This window comes from Notechis scutatus, chromosome 1 (assembly GCF_049901735.1).
Source record: "Notechis scutatus isolate UNSWTSFEM ecotype Mainland chromosome 1, rNotScu1.2, whole genome shotgun sequence".
Taxonomy (NCBI): domain Eukaryota; kingdom Metazoa; phylum Chordata; class Lepidosauria; order Squamata; family Elapidae; genus Notechis; species Notechis scutatus.
This window is the reverse complement of record NC_142009.1, coordinates 163748764-163769263: the sequence shown is the minus strand read 5'-3', so window position 1 is coordinate 163769263 and position 20500 is coordinate 163748764. Positions and strand designations below refer to the sequence as shown.

At 38.9% G+C, this 20500-nt stretch overlaps 1 protein-coding gene across 1 annotated transcript in view; it reads left to right on the top strand.

Moving 5' to 3' along the window:
* Positions 1-18678, top strand: part of RBM44 (RNA binding motif protein 44) — a 36686-nt gene extending 18008 nt beyond the window's left edge. The window contains exons 6-8 of the mRNA XM_087953216.1: positions 9148-9233; positions 9312-9385; positions 18177-18678. Of these exons, the coding sequence (XP_087809342.1) occupies positions 9148-9233; positions 9312-9385; positions 18177-18678 (662 nt within the window). The remainder of the gene's footprint in view (positions 1-9147; positions 9234-9311; positions 9386-18176) is intronic.
* The last annotated feature ends 1822 nt before the right edge of the window (positions 18679-20500 follow it).

Below are 20500 nucleotides of genomic sequence, written 5' to 3'. Positions count from 1 at the left end.
ACAGATTAGAAATAAAAATTAAAATAAGCAAGAAAATTGTAAAAGAACACCTGTCTGATCTTGATGAATAAAAATCCCTGGGACCTGACAGATTACATCCCAGAGTTCTGAAGGAGTTGGCAGATGTTATCTCAGGACCATTTTACCATATCTTTCAAAAATCCTGGAGCAACGGGAAACTACCTGAGGATTGGAAAAGAGCTAATGTAGTTCCCATCTTCAAAAAAAAATGGGGGGAAAAACAGACCCAGGAAACTACAGACCAATCAGCCTAACATCAAGACCTGGGAAGTTATTGGAAAAGATAATAAACAGATCTGTGTACATCTAGAAACAAATAAAATAACTAAAAGCCAGCAGGAGGTTCTTAAGAACAGATAAACCAATCTTATTTCATTCTTTGACAAAATGACTGAATTAGTAGATCAGCATAATGCTGTGGTAGTATACGGTAGTAGCCGAAATTGTGGAAACCTTTTGGAAAAAGTGTGTTATGTGATTGCTATCAAGTTGGTTGCATTTTTTGTGTTCTCTAGTGAGCTTGTAAAATGTAATAAAATTAAAGTAATGGTGCAAAGAGTTTACTGGTCACCCAGAAAGCTACAGTAATAGGCTACAAGGCTACAGTAATAAAGAAATTAGAAGAAAAATTGGTGGAAACTTAACCAAAGATGACATTTCGAAGTTTTTGAAGAGGTATAAGGAGACTCAGTCACTACAAAACCACACTGGTAAAGGCAGGAAAAAGGTGCACAACAGCAAGTGATGATAGAAGAATAAAGAGACTGTGCCTACATGACAAGAAAGTCATCTGGGTGTATGCAAGATAAAATGGCGCAATGCCATGTGAAGTTGAGTGCAAGGACTATGGTACTACTACTACAAAAAAGTGTTATTAGCCATCAAACCTAAAAAGTACACTTTTCCCAAAAGGTTTCCACAATTTTGGCCACTGCTGTACTTAGCAAGGCATTTGACAAAGTAGACCAAAACCTACTAGAAAAATGTGGGATAGACAGCATCACCCCCAGATGGATTTGTAATTGGTAATAAATCTACATGGAAGGAAGGAAGTAGTGGGGTACCACAAGGTTCCATCTTAAGTCTAGTATTCTTTAATACCTTTATAAATGACTTAGACAAGGGAATAGAAGGGGAACTCATCAAATTTGCAGATGATACAAGGAACTGGAAGTGATGTCACAGCAAAACTAGTCGCAAGGGAATGGAGCTCTCCGTCCCTGCGCCGGCTTGTCCTTGTCTGTGGGTTCCAAAAGGAGCCAAAGCCACCTTGGAGGGGTGGTGAAGCCAAAAGGGGCATCCTGCGAGGTTCCAGAGGAGAACGCAACTCCCCTGTAGAGCCCCAGGGCTTTCTTTGCCCCTCTGTGAACAGCAAGAAGAAGAGGCAGCCAAGATGGCTGCCACACAGCCGGAGAGAGTCTCACAACTAAGAAGAATGCAAGAGAGTGGAGCCAGTAAATAGTGTCTGGAACTGGGTGAGAAAAATCTTTTATATCTAATGTGCAACCCTGAGAAAAAAGACTCAGAAAAAGAGTGACTCAGAACTATTTTTAAAGTGGCAGCATCTTAACACAGTGAATAAAATTTCAAGATTTTAAAACAGAAGGAAAAGGAGTAAAAAAGAAAGTTTGCTAAAAATACAGAAAAGTGGACTTTTTAATTGGACAAACATTGGCTGTGGATAGGCATTGTAAAATGCTGGAAGTACCTATATAAAAAGTGAATATTTTTACATTTGGGAGAATATAAGTAAAATTGAACTAGAAACAAAGATAAGATAAAGTTAAAACTGATGTAAGAGCGCCACTTGCTGTCAAAGAAAGGCACAATATGTTCCCAAAATTCTGTAAAGGCCTGGAAGATTTAAAGGGGAGAATAAGGAAAACTTGACCACTCAAAAGACCCCTGAAAGTTTCAATATAGACCGATTTCATTTTTGGATTATCTAGAAGAACAGATTGACTAATTTGCAGATACAAAGACTCCTGGACATTGAACTCTGTTTGAGAAGTGACTTTAGCTTGAATAAGATTGTTGGATTATTGGACAAAAGGAAATAAAAGAAACAAAAACAAAGATAAGTGGAATTTGGGAAGAAATTGTGTTGGAAATTCAGGATATGAAGGATATTTGGACAAGAAGGTGTGAGGAGATCTTGAATAAAATACAAAGCATGGATGCAGACCTGGAAATTAAGACACAAATGACAAAGAGAAAACAGAATGTCCAGGAAGAGGAGGAATTAACCGAAAGAGCAGTGGGAAAAATACAACAAACAAAACAAGAAATAAAAAAGAAAGATAAGATGGAGCTAAAAGCAAAAATGACAATGATTGATAATATAAACCAAGGGGAGAGTATTTTAAGGGAAGTTAAACAGGAATTGGAACTGCAGGAAGCTTTCTTTGGGAGAGAGACCGGGGTAAAACTACATAACTTGAAAATGAGGCAATGGAACTGGGTAGAGAAGGAAGAAATGTTTAAAGGGATGGGCCAAGAAGTGGTAGCATATAGAGGTAAAGATCCAAGAGAGGAATATGGAAGACAAGCTAAGAAACTAATAATCCAAGTTTTAATGTGAGTGAGAGATGATAGATAACAAAAAAGGGCTAGAAGTTAGAAAAAGGGGGATTAAGGGAATAAAATTTTTACATTCTAAGGTGAATTAATAACAAGGGAGTTTAGAATTTTAATGAGAGTAATTTTGAATATGTTATATGGAATGATTAAACAATTGAATATAAATATGTATATGATTAATTAAACTACATATTGTAATATGAATATTAACATTTTATTTGTAGGAAAAAGAATGATGCAGAAAATGATTGACATAAAAATAACAAAAATAACATTGAAATAAGATAATAATGAAAGATTATAACAATAAAACTACTATTATTAGACTTATATAACTTGTCAAACATAAATATGATGAATACTATTTTATTTGTAATAAATAAGTTGTAAAATGTGATTAGAAAGGGGATATTTTTCAAATAAAATAGTGGCATAGTTAAAAATCAGAAAGGGGATAAATAATGGAAAATTATCTCAATATAAATTGGTGAATTATTTTTAGAATTATATAAGTCTGGTATACACCACAAATGTGATTAATAATATTTAAGTTACCGTTAAAAGGGGGATATTTAGAGTATGGAGATTGACACAGAAATAAGATATTTAAACGTTGTATAATCAAAAGAATGAAAGATTACAATTTAACAAACTATATGTATTAATATTAAGATTGTCAACAGTATTAAATATGAAAAGTATTGTCATATTTGTTTTAAAAAGTAAGATACTCTGGTGCCACACTGTTCACATAATGATATGTTTGTAAAAAAAAAATAATGGAAAAAAATTGCAGATGATACTAAGCTAGCAGGAATTCCCAACATTCTAGAAGACAAGCTTAGAATCCAAAAAGATCTTGGCATACTTGAACAATAGGCCTTATCCAACAAAATGAAATTTATTGTGGAAAAAAGTAAAGTTTGCCACCTACGCAGGAAAAATCAAAGGTACAAGTATAGATTAGGCAAAACCTGGCTCAAGAACAGTAACTGAGAGGGACCTTTGTGTCCTAGTTGATGATCACTTGAATATGAGCCAGCAATGTGCAGCAGCAGCCAAAAAAGCTAATACAATTCTAGGTTGTATAAACAGAGGCATAGAATCAAGATCACATGAAATATTAGTACTGCTTTATAAAGCCTTTTTAAGACCACACCTAAAATACTGCAATCAGTTTTGGTCACCATACTAGAAAAAAGATGTTGAGATTGGAAAAAGTTCAGAGAAGAGCTACTAGGATGATTAAAGATCTGGATACTAAAACATGAAGAATGGTTGCAGGCACTGGGTATGGTTAGTCTAGAGGAGGAGTGTCAAATTCAAGGCCCAGGGGCTGAATACGGCCCAGTGGGTGCTTAGTTCTTTCCCGCGGGGCCGTCCTGGAAAAAGCAAAGCACCAGCTTGCTGTGCCTTTGCCAGCAAAAATGGAGCTCAGGAGTGGTACTCCCGAGCTCCATTTTTGCTGGCAGAGGGTTGTAGGAGGCCATCACAGTCGAAAACAGAGCTTGGGAGTCTGTTTCCTCTGGAGGAACACTCAACCACCACAGGCACTCCTGACATAAGTGATGTTGAGCTGGTCACCTCACCCTGGCCCCCCAAGGTCAAACACAACCCTGATGTTTTCCTCAATGAAATTGAGTTTGACATGCCTGGAGTGTCAAAGAGAAAAGAAGTACTTCTTTTTTCTAGAGAAAAGAAGTACTAGAGGTAACATGGTAGCAGTGTTCCAGTAGATGAGGAGCTGCCATAAGGGTCACCTTATTTTCCAAAATACCAGAGGCACGACAAGAAACAATGAATGGAAAATAATCTATGAGAGAAGAAACCTGGAATTAAGGGAAAACTTCCCAACAGTGAGAACAATTAACCAGTGGAACAGCTTGCCTTCAGAAGTTTTGGGTGCTTCATCTTTGGAGTTTTTAAAGAAGAGATTGGCCAGCCACTTGTCTCAAATTGTATAGGGTCTTTTGCTTGAGGAGGGGACTAGAAGATCTCCAATTTCCTTTCAGTTCTGTTCTGATTGATCGATCCTGATTGTAGAAGTGGAGATTGATCTGGCCTCGTTCCATAAGTTCCCAGGAAGGAAGCCATGATAATTTGGGACCTTGGAGAGAAGAGAAGCCCCAAAATTGGACAAGAGGGGCCTCAGCCCCAGACTACACTTGACAGGCTGCTACTGAAGTGGCAAGGAAGGCCACTGAGCTATTAACAGCACACCCCCACTATCACCACTGGCCATACAACATGACCCCTAAGGAAGGGGAAAGCAAAGAATATGAAGGGGAGTCAAGATGATAGAGTTTATCATATCCTCTAACGATAGTGAGGGTACTCTGATTAAGGATCCAAAGCTGGCCTGGAAACCCCTGTGATGGGAGAATGATCAGATGGTAAGTAGAATCATAAGCCTGATGGCAGTGACAGTATATCTTCTGGTGACTTCCTCGGGGAAGAAGGGCATGCTAACCCCATTATTAGGTTCTGGGTGCATCAGGTGTCTAGTTAGCCCCAATGTAGTTGAGAGTCTTGGAATGCATCTCTGGGAGTTCAAAACCTCAATAGCGTTCACGAAATTAGATACCTCATTAGCTGGGGGTAGGCCCTGCAGTCTTCGTAACAATCTCTGGAAATGAGAATTGGACCCCGCATGGAAACAATTAGCTTTATTGTGAACCCCTGGCATGAACCATTCTATCATACTGGATCTTGCTTGGGTAGAGAAGTGTAATCTCTCAGTGCATTGGAAGAAAAAAAGTCTTAAAAATCTTGGAGAAATTCCAATGTTAAAGCCGCAATGACAATGCAAACTCGCACCCTCATTAAAAAAATGAAATAAATTCTTGTGCTGCCAGCCCACAAGCAAGGCAATGCAGTTGGTCTCATTTCAAAGAAATTCTGGGAGCTGGAAGAAGTATCTAGTGAGAGGGAATCAGATGATGGCTTCACACCCACATCGCCCCACAGACAATGCCATTGAAATTCTACCTGGGACCAAGCTGTCAAAATCCAAACTGTACTTGATAATACCGAGACAACTAGAAGAGCTGAGGCTTTATTAATAAAAACCTGGCCAGCCAGCAAAATTGTGTATCCCATTTTATTTTGTGAAAAGATAGATGGCTACCTAAGATTATGAATAAATTACTGAAGACTGTGCTATCTGCATGGAGAATGTATATCTCCTGCCCTTAATGAAAGCCATCTGGCTAAAAGAATTTTTTTTTAGAAAGCTGGACTTGAGGGAAGCTTCTTACTGGATATGGATAATAAAAGGGGATGAGTGGAAGATCATTTTCAATTCTGGGTCCGTTTGGTCTGCAAGGGGCACCTGCAGTGTTCATTCAATCAATGAATCTACTCCCACAAAGTAGAAATGGACCTCAAAAAAGTGGGCTGTACTTGAATGGGAAACAACCTGCACCAGGAAGCAGCTGTAGATCTTCCTAGGCTTTGCCAACTTCTCTTTACATTTACATTTCCAACATTCATTTGAAATACCTTTCTATGTTGTGGCCCTGATTCCCGAGCCTATGCTGTCAGAGGAAGAGGACCTGGAAGATGAAAAGGAGGAACTGGGAATGCCTTCCTCCCCAGGACCTTCCTCTCTGGCAATGCCTTCCTCCCCAGGACCTTCCTTCCTGATAATGCCTCAGGTTCCATCAGACAACTGAGGAACAACCTGAGATTAATCAGGAGGAAGGCATATCGGAGCAGCCCCTGACAGGGAGTAAAGAGAAAGAGTGTTGGCTCGATCCTAAGCAGCGTCGTAGGGAGAAACGTGAGCAGCAACATAGGAGGTGTGGGAGGGTCAGAGAGTGAGTTGAGTCATTGAGCCACACTCCACAGGGGATAAAAGTGGGTGTGTTTTCTCCTGAAACTTTGTACGGGACAAAGTTTAACCTTACTTCAGATTTTCTTTGTGGACTGCCTTGTGATTTTCTGTGAGTAAAATTTTATTTACTATCAGTTCGGACTTGGCAGGCAGGACGTGTTGGAATGCCAAGAATATTCTCAGTTCCAAAGAATTAACTCTGTGAAGTCTGAGCCAGCTTGCCTGCCTGTGTTTGTGTGAGTTTGTACTCTTTCATCTTTTGGGAAAGAGGAAAGGCGAGACAGAACATTTCTATATTTTTGATAACTTGTCTGGAGTTAAATACCAATGACACATCATTGTATAGAAATTTTCTTTTAAAGTGTAGTTTAAAGTAAATCTTAAACCTTTCTTCCACGTTCTCTCATTGTTCCAGCATTACATTACAGTGGAACCTCAGGCTGCGATCGTAATCTGTTCCAGGACTACAGTCGCAACCTGATTTGGTCGTGACTGGAAGCATGACTGACTGTGCATGCATGAATGGACTGCACATGCATGGAAGGAGAAATCGCCACAGCCGGGTTTGTTCACCACCTGATTTTTGAATCATGACCCAATTCAAAAATCAGGTGAATATTTTGGTTGGAACCCGATTTGGTCGTGAACAGGAGCATTCATCACCCCGAGGTTTCACTGTACACCCAAAGTTCCTTGCCCATTGACTCATACAATGCATTACATGTTCATTTTCCAAATTTAAGATCAATAATGTTTTATAGACCTTAGTGACAATATATTCATCACTACCACACAATAAGATTTCTAATTTATTTTTCAGAAAGTCTAACCCATAACTCTTTTTGTCTAATTTGAATCTTTCTTTCAATTGTGGATATGTGGCAAAGATGTCCTTTTCTTAGCTCCTCCTTAGACTTGAGGTTAGGATCACCAAATAAAAAGATATTATTTTACCAGTCTGGCTTCATCACCATTTCTTTTCTAAGTAAGCTTCATCATCAGTCCGGCTTCATCACCATTTCTTTTCTAAGTAAGCTTCCTGTGGGAAAAGCCAAAGAGGCATCTTCATGAAAAACCTTGTTTTATATTTATTCCAAACTCTCAGAATGGCACATCTAACAAAGTGGTTGTTGAAATCAACATTTACTTTAATCTTATCATACCATAAGTAGCCATGCCATCCAAATCTTAATTCATGACCCTCTAAGTCAGGTAGCCTTTTATTCTGGAGATTCACCCACTCTTTTAGCCAGACTAAACAACAAACATCAAAATACAGTTTCAAATCTGGTAAACCCAAATCCCTTTTTTTCCGTAGCACTTTGCAGTAGTTTGTATCTAATTCTTGCCTTTTTCCCCTTACCATATAAATTTATAAATATCTACCTGCCATTGTTTAAATGGAGTATCAGTTGTGAGTATCGATAATGACTGAAACAGAAAGCATCTTTGGTAAAACATGCATCTTGATTACAGAAATTCTATCCAAAGGTGATCAATGCAATTTGTCACATCTTAATAAATCCTTTTTGATATAAATCCAGAGAGGTACAGTTTTGTATTTGTGTTCGTCAGCATGACCCCCCAATATTTCATCTTTTCTCAACCCTAAAACCAGTTTTTAGTCAGTGTATTGCCATCCTGTTAGATCAGCGGTTGCCAACCAGTGGGCCATGAGAAAATTTTGGTGGGCCGCAGAGAAATGTCACCCCCCCCCCAGAGCAACCCCCAAAATAATTAATCCAGGCTGTGCAGGAACACAAGGCTGCGCTTTCCACATGGCCTGCAGGAACCCTTCCCACCCACTTCTTACATGGCAAATTTGCCTGCTAAATTGCTTTTCCCCCTCTTTTTTTCCAACCATCAGCTGTTCTGTTGTGCCGAGAGATTTAGATTAGCTAGGAAGCAGGAAATGATTGGATTTCTTACTTTCTGCTAGTCTTTAGATCTTCGGCTCTGCTTTTAAGCACAGCCGAACTTCCCGTAGGACTGAAGGTTTTATTATTCAATGCAGACTCACGATAAGCAAAGAATGTTAAATGAGCATATACATGAAGACCAAAATGGATTTTTCCCGACTATAAAATCTGCAGTTTGTGATAGAGGTGCTCCCCCCCCCCCAAAAAAAAAGACTATAGAACGTTAGAAGAGGAAAAACAAGGTCAAATAAAAAACCACTTACTCCAGGGGTGTCAAACTCAATTTTATTGAGGGCCGCTTCAGGGTTGTGTTCGACTTCGGGCCGGGGTGGTAGTGGCCAAGGTGGGCGTGGCCAGCTCAACATCACTCATGTTGGGGGTGCCTGTGGTGGCCTGAGCACTCTGCCAGTGAAAACAGCTTGGGATGGCCATGTGCAGCTCTCCTAAGCTCTGTTTTTACTGGCAGAGGCTTGCAGGAGGCCATCACAACTGAAAATGTGCTTTTTCTAGAGGAGGCACCATGGGCTGGTGCATTGTTGTTTCCAGGGTGGCTCCACAGGCCAGATCTAAGCACCCCGCAGGCCAGCCCTGGCCCCCTGGCCTTGAGTTTGACACCCCTGCGCTATGCAATCCAGGAATGTACCCCTTGAATCAGTAAGAAATATCAAGAAAAAAAATCCATATAAATACTGAATACTTTTCCCTGCATTGATAACACTCTTTATCTATGTAACATTTATTTTAATTTAAGAGTAAATAAATACCTGAATTATATGCTTTGTATATTTTTAGAAACACAGACAATAGAAAGGAGGAAAAAAGAGTTGAAAAACAATTATTTTGTCTATGTTGATGGTCTGAATTCTTCAGTATCAGAAGTAAGTTAAGATTAGAATATAATGTTTGTTTCACTTGATGCTACAGTGAAAGTACATCTATCTTCTTGATTATTTCAGGTTGATCTTTGGATTCATTTCCAGAAGTATAATGTTTCTGAGGTTTGGGTTTGTGAGTATTCTAAAAATTACAGGTATGTATGTTGTACTGTCACGTCTATAGCTGCTACTGTTGGGATGTCTAAACCAAGCGTTTAGGGATATACATTATATACATTATGAATTTCCATGTTTTAGAAATGAGTTAGTAACTTATTAAAATAGTAAATTCTGACATTGTCTTTACTCCTACCAATAGTACTGTATTTGTTGGTAGTTTATGGCAGGAAGTATATCCTTTAATCAATTCGTTAGAAATGTATACACTGTACAATTATTAGGCAAGTTGTATTTTGGACAATTAATTTTATTATTTAACAACTACAGTGTGCTTGGTCAATCCAAAATGTTAATAAACCTCAAACTTGAATATTTAAGAAAGTAAAAATGTGGTTTTGGCTTTCTTAGGAGAATACCTATCTGTGCACAATTATTGGAAAACTTATTAGTATACAGAATTATTAGGCAACTATGTGAAAAATTGCCCATCTCATTTATTTGCATCTGTTAAAGTGAGAATAATTAAACAACTCAAATATTTCTGACATTTCAAAATGTAACCAATATAGCCACCCTACTTTTCAATAAGCTTCCATTCATGGAGTCTGTTAGTTTCTTGATCTGTTGATGATCAACTTTTTGTGCAGCAACAACCACAGTCTCCCAGACACTGTTCATAGTGGCGTATAGGTAATCCTCCAGGTACGAAAGTTCCATTTAGTGCATTTTTCACAAGAATGAATTTATTTACAGAGGATACTTACGTTAGAAATTCAAAACTGTGACCAAAAAGAGGCTACTTGGTGCTAGAATTGAGTTCTAGAATTGTTTCTGAAAGTATTTTTAAAAATTCTTTTTTGTTATTCTATGGTACTGTACTGTTTGTTTGTATGCACTTTGGGAACTGCTCTGCTTTTTAACTACTATAGTTTGCGAACTATTGTATTTGTAAGTACAGTACTTTGCAAAGGTAAAGTTTGTTTGCATTTGCCTTGAAACTGCTTGTAGAAAAGCTAGCCAGCATCTACACAAAGCATTCTATATTATTGTGTTTTCTTGCTTTTATTTTGGAGATTAGTGTATATTGCTGTAGTTTGTAGGTTTTAAATTTAAATTCCCTCCAGAAGTTGTGGGTGCCCCATCACTGGAAGCTTTTAAGAAGAGACTGGTTAGACATTTATCAGAAATACTCTCTTATGAGAGCAGTGGGTTAGACTAGATGACCTCAAGGTCCCTTCCATCTCTGTTACTGTTGCAAGCTGTTCTGTAAATCCCTCCCCCATTTTCTCTGGGTATCTGCCTGGAGAGGCTTAAGCTAATTAGTGACAAGTGTTTTTTTTAAATTAACTGCAATCTGAGAGTTGGAAATTACCGTTCCCCCAGCCCCATCTTGTCCTGCCTACAGGTAAATAAGTTGACCCCTCTTTGTGGCAGCTTCTCAAATACTGGAGTAGTAAAAAAAAGCCTCCCACAATCAGCTGAGAGGAGGGAAAAAAGCCTCCGACAATCGGCTGAGAAGAGAAAGGAGAGAAAATCGCAGGATTGGTGCTCCCACTCGCCCTTCACTTTTCTTTATCCTCTCAGCTGATTGGTGCTGCCTCAGCTGGTGTGTGGAAAGCTGTGCACGCGCATTAGGTGCACGCATGCACGCACACGATTACCGAACCAGTAGTGGAATAGGTAGGATTCCACTGGTGTATCATTCCCCCCCCCCCATCCTTCTTTTCACTAGATTAGCCAAACCCAAATCCTGCAACCATTCTTCATATATTTGTCTCCAAGCCTTTAATCATCTTAGTTGCTTTTCTTTGTACTTTTTCCAAAGTCTCAACATCTTTTTTTTAATGTGACTAAAACTGGATGCAGTATTCCAGCTGGATGCAGTATTCCAGGTCTTATTAAGGCTGATGAACCCAACGAAACTAGCAAGTTAAGACAAACAGATCTCTTTAAGCATAACTTTATTGAGCACATTATTTCGGCACGCAAAAGCAACACTAGCTAGTTCCCACAATATTCGTCTAATTAAAGAATAAATTATTTCCTCCCCTCCTTCAGCCAGGTCACATTGTCCAGTTAGATTCTCTGGTGTCTCTATGGCAACTGCTTCAAACCATTGCCAAACATCTGTTGAGATGACCTTGGTTCCCACAGGACGATTTCGTTTGGTCATCCAGGGCTAGTCTGTGGCAAGCTGAGAAATGAAAAGATGGCTGCGACAGCATGGGCACCTTTTGAAGTTGAAAAAGGCTTTATAAAGTGGTACTAATACTTCATGTGATTTTGATTCTATACCTCTGTTTATATTATATTAGCTGTTTTGGCTGCTGCTGCACACTGCTGACTGATGTTTAAGTGATCGTATACTAGGACTCCAAGTTCCCTCTCACAGTTGCTGTTTTTGAGCCAGGGTTTGCCTAATCTGTACTTGTACTTTTGACTTTTCCTGCCCAGGTGTAAAACCTTGCTTCACATTAAATTTCACTTTGTTGGATAGGGCCCATTATTCAAGTCTGTCAAGATGTTTTTGGATCCAAGCTTGTTTTCTGGAGTGTTGGCCAGCTTGGTGACAACAGCAAATTTGATGAGTTCTCTTTCTATTCCCTTAAGTCATTTATGAAGATATTGAAGAGTGCTGGACCCAAGATGGAACCTTATGGTACCCCACTGCTAACTTCCCCTCCATGAAGATGTAGTACCATTAAGAACTATTTTGTTGAGCAGTTACAAATCCAGCTGGTGGTGATGCTGTGTATCCCACATTTTTCTAGCTTACCAAGAAGTAGGTTGTAGTCTATTTTGTCAAATGCCTTGCTGAAGTCTAAGCATACTACGTCCACAGCATTTCACTGGTCTACTAATTTAGTTACTTTGTCAAAGAATGAAATAAGGTTGGTTTGGTATGATCTCTTTTTAACAAATCATGCTGGCTATGATTTATAACATTATTTCTTTCTGGATATTCACCAATCTCTTTTTTGAATATTTTTTCCAGTATATTCCCAGATATTGATGTTAGGCTGATTGGTCTGTAGTTTCCTCGGTCTGTTTTTTCCCTTTTTTGAAGATGTGAATCACATTAGCATTTTTCTAATCCTCTGATAGTTTCCTAGTGCTCCAAGATTTTTTAAAAACACAACACAACGGTTCTGAGATAACATTGGCAGCTCCTTCATAATTCCCTGGATGTAATTCATCAGGTCGCGGTGATTTATATTCATCAAGGTCAGACAGGTGTTCCCTTATTGTTGTCTTGCTTATTTTAATTTCTATTTCTAGCCTGTCTTTTACAGTTATATTTTAGTAGGTTGAGTTATAGTTTCTCTTTGTGTGAAGACTGATGCAAAGAATGAGTTAAACAGTTCTGCTTTCTCTCTGCTGCCTCTTACTTCCTTACCATCTTCTCTCTTTATTTATTTATTTATTTATTTATTTATTTATTTGCCAATTGTTTACAAGATAATAAGTATAAGTGTATACATAGTTGTGAATACATGAAATGGGTACATATAAGAAAAATAAAAGAAGAATAAGAGAAACAATAGGACAGGGACGGTAGGCACGTTGGTGCGCTTATGCACGCCCCCTACAGACCTCTTAGAAAAGGGGTGAGGTCAATAGTAGACAGTCTAAGGTTAAAGTTTTTGGGGTTTGGGGAAGAAACTACAGAGTCGGGTAGAGTATTCCAGACATTGACCATTGACTATTGCTGAAGTCGTATTTCCTGCAATCAAGTTTGGTGCGGTTAACTTTGAGTTTGTATCTATTGTGTGCTCTTGTGTTGTTATGGTTGAAGCTGAAGTATTCATTGACAGGTAGGACATTGCAATGTATGATTTTATATACCATGCTTAAATCAGACCGAAGACGGCGTAATTCAACGGAGGTTCTTATGGTTGGTGTTGGTTTTGGCGAGTGAATTTATAGTGTAAATGAATTTACGTTTGCTTGATTCATTTTTGCAAATGACCCTGCACAAGCGTGGGGCCACAGAGCCATCTCTGTTTTTGAGCTCTCGGCCAATGCGGGAAATGTCAAGTATTTCATCAGCGGAGATGGTTGATGCTTGATAATCACTGATGATGTTTCGGACAGTTGTGATGTCATCATTGTCATTGATGTCCTCTAGACCAAATAAGATGGCGTTTGGACGTTTCCGTTCACGCTCAACGGCTTCTCTGATGAGGATTGGGATATCAATATTTGTCTGGGTTGTGTTTATTTGTGGATTGGGTTTTGGATTGGGTTGTGGTTGTTGGGTAGAGATGTGGTTTGTAGCTATTGGATGTTCAGGTTTTTGCGTTGTGTCTTTTTTTTCAAGGTTGGATATTCTTTCTTTTATGGCGTCCAGGGATGCTACTATGGTGTTAAGGGATGTTTCAATGGTTTCAATGGTATCAACTCTTTCAGACAGATCCAGTTTGGGTTTGCATGGTTTGCAGAGATATGGAAACTCATTGGATGATTCCAGGTATTGAATAAATTGCTTGGTTAATCCCAAGCAGTCATGATGAGCGTATTTTTTACACAGAGAACATTTGATGGAATTTTCATTATCCTTTAGATTTTTGTAGCATTTAAGGCATGTGCAGGAGTCTTGTGGTTCATTGGTGGGGATTATCTTCTCTTTAGGTTGTGGTTTGGCATTGGATTTTCTTTTTGGCATGGTAGGTTTGTTAAGATAGTACGTTGATTGAATTAATTAAAGGAACAATTTTGGGTAATCTATATAGCCAATATCACATCAAACAATCAATTGCAGTAATCTCTCTAGTCAGATAATATTCCTGAGCAACAATCAGCCTAATCAGTTAATTACTCTAATCACTAATCAATTAATTACACTAATCATTAATCACACTGTTCATTTAAATTCACTAAATCATTGATTTTACTATTCAATTAAATTACATGAATCTTGATCTTTTAAACTAGTCAGTAATCACACTATTTGCACTAAACACTCTAATCACACTAATCAATTAAAACAATAAATCAATTAAACCATTAATAAAATATTTTATAGAAATTGATTATCTAATCGTTGATATAGGTGATGAGGTAGAAAAGTTGTAAGTTTTGAGGTAATGAATTAATCAGTGTTTGATTAAAGTAATGTAGTATTAAGAGTCTGCAAGGAAAGGGCTAATTGTTTTACTAGCAGCTGTAGTTGACTGAATGAGAGGAATTTATTGCTCTTTGTAATAGCAGATTGCTATTACTCTGTAAACAAAAGGTTGTAACACGATGTTCAAAGGGTTTTTATCCGAGTGAAGGAAAGGGCTTCACTTCTAAGATCAGAGGAAACCAACTATTCTTCTCTCCTTTTTGACTTTTTTAGTGGACCGACTGTTTCCTTGACTTTTTTCTTGTTGTTTATATGTTGAAAGAAACATTATTATCTTTGACTTTTGTTGTAAGTCTTTGTTCATTCTGAGCCTTTGCTTTCCTGAGTTCATCTTTGCAGATTTAGGCTATCTGTTGATATTAGTTATGTGTTCCTCTTTCCATTTTTTGTACTTATCCTTTTTGTCTTTCAGTTTATCAGAGATATCTTTCTGCAACCATTCTGTGTTTTTTTTAAATTTGAAACAAAAGTTTTCATGCTTCTGTTATCAGGTCCCAATATCTTAGCAATTTAAAAAGTGCTGCATCCTCTGAAAGAATTTTTACAATTTTTGACTTTTCACAGTCAGTTAAATCTCTTTTTTGGCCCATTTTACCTGAGGGACAGAAGCTACCTAATGTTTATACGCACTTTGATATAGAGTGTTGATTTTAGGCCACACCCTCCCTCATTACACAAATACACATCTTCTGATGTGTTTATATCTACTAAGCACTCAAGTTTATACAGTTTGGAGGTGGAAATATGCATAAAAATGATGACGTGATCAAAATACTCACTTGCCTAATAATTGTGTATACAGTGTATGTTTTCATGTCAGTAGAGTCAAATGTGAACTTAAACTGATTAACACTGAATATACAGCTATACTTCAACCACGTGTATGTGCACATGACTTCAGCAAAAAGAATGCTAGCATTATCTAAATATAAGATGTATATAATTTTTCCGATCTTGATTATTGCTCGGTAGACATGAGTAGAGAAATAGTATTTAATATATTAAACAGTCAGAAAGACCTGAAGCCTCTCTTAGAATTTAAATAGTTGTCTGCTTTCTGCACTGCTAATGACAAGCTGTTCTCCTCATACACCCTCTTCACCCCCTGCAATGGGATGTAAGAATAAGCTTGAACCAAAGGGGAAAGACAACAAAACAATAGTTAGATAAAAGAAGTTTTACTCTGAAGCAAAAATATGATTTCAGAAAGCAGTCAAACTTGACCCTCCTTAGTTCTCTGGAAAGTAAAAGGAGGAACGATGGAGGTGCATTCAGACTTGCAAGGTTCTGTTACCTTATAGCCATGATGGCGAACCCATGGCACGCGTGCCACAGGTGGCACACAGAGCCATTTGTGCAGGCACGTGAGCCCCAGCCAAACTTACCTGCACTGCGCCTGCATGTGCCTCCCAGCTGATTTTTGGCCTGTTTGAGGCTGTTTTCGCCTTCCCAGAGGCTCGAGGGAAGACTCTGCAGCCTCAGGAGGCCGAAAAACAGGACTTTCAGAAATACCGGAAGTGCCAAAATGGGCCTGTTTTCAGCCTCCCAAGGCTACAGAGGCTTCCCTTGAGCCTCTGGGAGGGCGAAAATGGCCTCAAATGGGCCAAAATTCAGCTGGGAGGCACGCACATGCACAGTGCAGGTAAGGGGGTGGGGCAGGGCAGGGGTGTTGCATGCGCAGGGGGGCGCATTGCATTGTGGGCGTCGTGCACACGCTTTCAGCACACAACAAAAAGGTTCGTCATCACTGCCTTATAGCATCATCATCAACAAAACTTTATTTTATTATTGACCAACAAATAGAATTCAGAAATAGAGTTAATTAAAATGAAATACAAAATAATATATATATTTTCTCTATTTCTAATAAAGAAACATTTGTTGCCACTGAGGATTGAAGTCGGCTGTAGACAGAGAGATGGAATTGGATTGGAGGGGGCCTGGCCACCGGGCTGCTTCTTTCCACTCCTTTCTTCTGCTTTTCGCTGCACGCAAGGAAAGCAGAAAAAGTCTTTCTTTCTCTCCCCCAATCTCTGCCAGAAATGAGTCTTTGGGACCCTGCAAGGCATCCTGCTTCAAGAGGCTGCACCAAAGACTCATTTCTGGTGGAGTTTGGAGGACAGAAAGAAATACTTCTGCTGCTTTCCTTGCATGAAGCCAAAAGTTTATCTCTTTTTCCCTCCTCCTGAGAAAGGAGCTGGAGACGATAAAGAATGATCAATCAGTAGGAAAATGGTGTGGAGGATTTTCCTGCAGACGTTTTTTGTGATTTTCCTAGGGTCTCTGCAGAAAAAAGTCTGCAGGAAAATCCCCCACTCCGTTTTCCTACTGATCGATTTGGTATTGCAGAATACCCTCTCTCTCTCTCTCTCTCTCTCTCCCTCTCCCTCTCCCTCTCCCTCTCCCTCTCCCTCCCTCCCCGAAAACGGAGCTGAAAAGCAAGTTAGGAATATGGCTGCCTTGGAGGGGGTGTGTGTGTGTGTGTGTGAGAGAGAGAGAGAGAGCGAGCATAACTGCCATCCCTCCGAGGTTAGATCAGATCTCTCTCTTTCCCACCAACATCAGCAAGTCACCGTCAGTCAAATTCATATTAATGGTCCGCGGGATTTAAAATTATGAGTTTGGTGGTCCCTGAGGTCCAAAAGTTTGGCGACCCCTGTTTTCTAGTACTTGAGGGGCATCACAGAAAAGAGGGGGTTGTTTATTCTCTAAAGCATCTGAGAGCAGGACAAGAAGCAGTGGGTGGAATCTCATTAAAGAGACATCCAACCTGGAACTAAGGAGAAGCTTCCTGATAGAATAGAACAGCTTGCCTCCTGGAATTGTGGCTCCTTCATTACTGGAGGTTTTCAAAAAAAGATTGGGCATCCATTTGTTCCAGGATGGCATGGATCTCCTGCCTTGGGCAGGGGGTTGGATTAGAATATCTCCAAAGTCCCCCTGTATCCCTATGATTCTAGGTTTGTTTTTTTTAAGTTTTTGTTCACCTTCCAAGGAAGAAAGAATTAATCTTTACCTGGCAGTATCCATCCTCACTTGTTAAAAGAAACTTTCTGAAAGGCAAAATAAATGTAATGAATTTAACACGATGTATTAGTCATCATCTCTATATATATTTTAAAAAGTGAAATACCACTCACATATCATCACAAAATCTCCAGAACCATAAAGCCTACAAACTTGAAATTTGGCACGTATGCTCCTCTTGGCTTCTAGAAAGGATTTTTCAAAATGACCATCAGATCATTAGTATTTCGTATATTATTATTAACACATTCTGATGCTAAGGAGTTCTACTCCCCTTTCCCACCTGAAAAGAAATCTGTTCCAAATGCAAAACACAAGCAGAGGAGAGGAGTCTCAGTTTCAGTTTTAGTTTCACAGCACCAAGCAGCTTTAGTACAGAATAGTTGAGCTAAGCCATGCCTAGGCTCCTTGCTGTCTCCTTGCTCACGCAGCAAATACTGTTTCAGTTTCCAAACAGTCCTCAACTCTCTCACACTGACAGGATGCTAGCCAGGTGAATACTGATGGATGCTGGTAGGCAGAGGTAGAATTTTCCCCCCTTATTTTTCTCTCCAAAAACTAGCCCGACCACACAGTTTTGTAGCGAAGCATGGGTATTGAGCTAGTTTCCTATATTTATTTAATGAAATGAAAGTTGTTTTTTTTAATTTTGCATATATTTTACATTTTAGGTATGCATCTCTTACTTTTAAAACAGCCTGCGATGCAAAACTGGCTGTGAAAGAAATGAATGGGAGAGAAATAAAAGGAAAAGCAATAAAAGTTCAGCTTGAAAGGACAATTGGAGAAAAAGGAATCCAAGAGAATCAAAACTGTATGAAACAAAAGTTTGAAAATCATGAGCCCCTATCTAAAAAGAGAACCAACTATCAGAAAAACTCTGATCTGATTTTGGAAGCTCCTGCTGTAATGTCAGCTACACTCATACTGCCTCCAGATGATCCTTTCACTTTAAAAATGTCCGATGTCTCCAAAGATGATTTGAAGTTGTCATTGCCTGCTTTGCCATTAGCAAATGTTTTCAGACCTGCCTCAGGTTCTTCAGAAGTGCTCCTTTGTGCTTCAGGCTCTTCCAAAGTGCCCAATTCTGACATTGTATTTTCTTCGCCAAAAAAAGCATCCTTTGAAGTAGATCAAAAGGTAACTTTTATGAGATTGCATATCAGAACATAAAGACTTATCTGTATCTATTGCAAGGTTTAGTATAGATAAGCTTTGTTAACTGATAAGTGCAGGTCTTCTGAGGTCATAATTTATCTTAATGCGTTAAGCAATGATTAAGTGCCTTCAATACTAATTTTTATTAACACTTAAGTTAATCAGCATCTATATATGACTAAACTCTTGTTTCTGTCTGTGGTAACTTTCAATTGGACAAAATGGTGCATCATAGGGCAACAGTTTTTTAACCAAAGTATCTCAAACGGGTTAATTTACAGAATGTGTCAAAATCCATTAATCCCATGGGATTGAAATTTTGTAAAGTTGTGGCTACTTCAGTGGTGCAATGTTCGGTCTTGCTCACATGATCATCATTTTCAACACTCCCTGGCAGCTTTCCATAAGTCAGTGGGGAAGCCGGCAGGAAGTCTAAACTTGATTGGGACTGAGGGAAAAACCTTGGGTCCAGCAGGAGAGCCAAGGCTCTCTGCAACCAGCAGGGTGCCCCTCTTTATCTGTCACCCCTACAGGGTTACTTTAGCCCCTGGAGGGCCCTCCAACGAAGAGGATTTTGCGCGGGGATGCAGAATCCCACTCCCCTATGTTGATCACACCGTGCCATCAAACCGGAAGTCCTTGCTGAAGTCTTAAGTATATTATGTTGACACTATTTCGTTGGTCTAGTAATTTAATCACTGTTCTGAAGACTAAGATTGGTTTGACATAATCTGTTTTTAACAAACCCATGCTGACTTCTAGTTATTATTTTACTCATTTCTAGATGTTGGCAGATCTGTTTTTTTATTATCTTTCCAGTATGTTCCTGGGTATTGATGTTAGGCTGATTGGTCTGTAGTTTCCTGGGTCTGTTTTTTCCCTCTGGTATTTCCACGGTGTTCCAGGATTTCCAAGATGTGGTACAGTGATTCTGAGATGACATCTGCCAGCTCCTTTAGAACTCTGGGATGTAATCCATCAGGTCCTGGTGGTTTATGTTCATCAAGATCAGACAGGTGTTCTCTTAACAATTTATTTATTTTTCTTATTTTAACTTTTATTTCTAGTCTGTCTTTTACAGTTACGTTTTTGATAGGTAGGACTATAGTTTCTTTCTGGTTGGAGGAGTCCTGAGGCTTTCCTTGCTGTCACTTGGTAGAGGCGCAGACAGAGCAATTTGCCACATAGCTTTCAATGTCTTTTTTCAGAGATGGCAACCAAAATTGCCTTTTGATTAAATGCAAAACCAAAATGTCCAGCAGACTTGGATTCCTCCCCAAGACCATCAGTCTCTGGCTCTCTTGACACATATTTTATCCCCTACCCAGGCTAATCCATCCTGGAGTGAGCAAATGTTCTCATGATTTTGAAACCATTTGTTGGATTTGAAACAGGAATATAATTTTTGGTAATGTATTCATTTAAACCGTCACTATTCTCCCAATTAATGATAATTGCAATTTTCCCAAGTTCTCCAGATCCTTTTTTATTTGTATTAGTAATTTATTGTAGTTGTCTTCGAAAGGTGTCCAGTTTCATAAAGTCATTAAGTTTAGTTCATGAGATGCACATCCTATTGCAATGATATGTGGATACTTGTCCATTATGATTTCCCATGCAGCTTTCATAGTACTTGCATTGTCAGTCAGCAAAGCAAATACTTAAACCACTCTCAATTTTCTCTAAAACTGAACATTTCCACTGCTGATATACTTGCAGTATGTCTGTTCTCTCCAGTTTCAATACTTCTATAAAAGATTGGTTGAGGTGTTATCACAAAGTTGATGATTCCTTCTCCCCAAACATTTGTCCATCTGTAAGAACTGCAAGACATAGT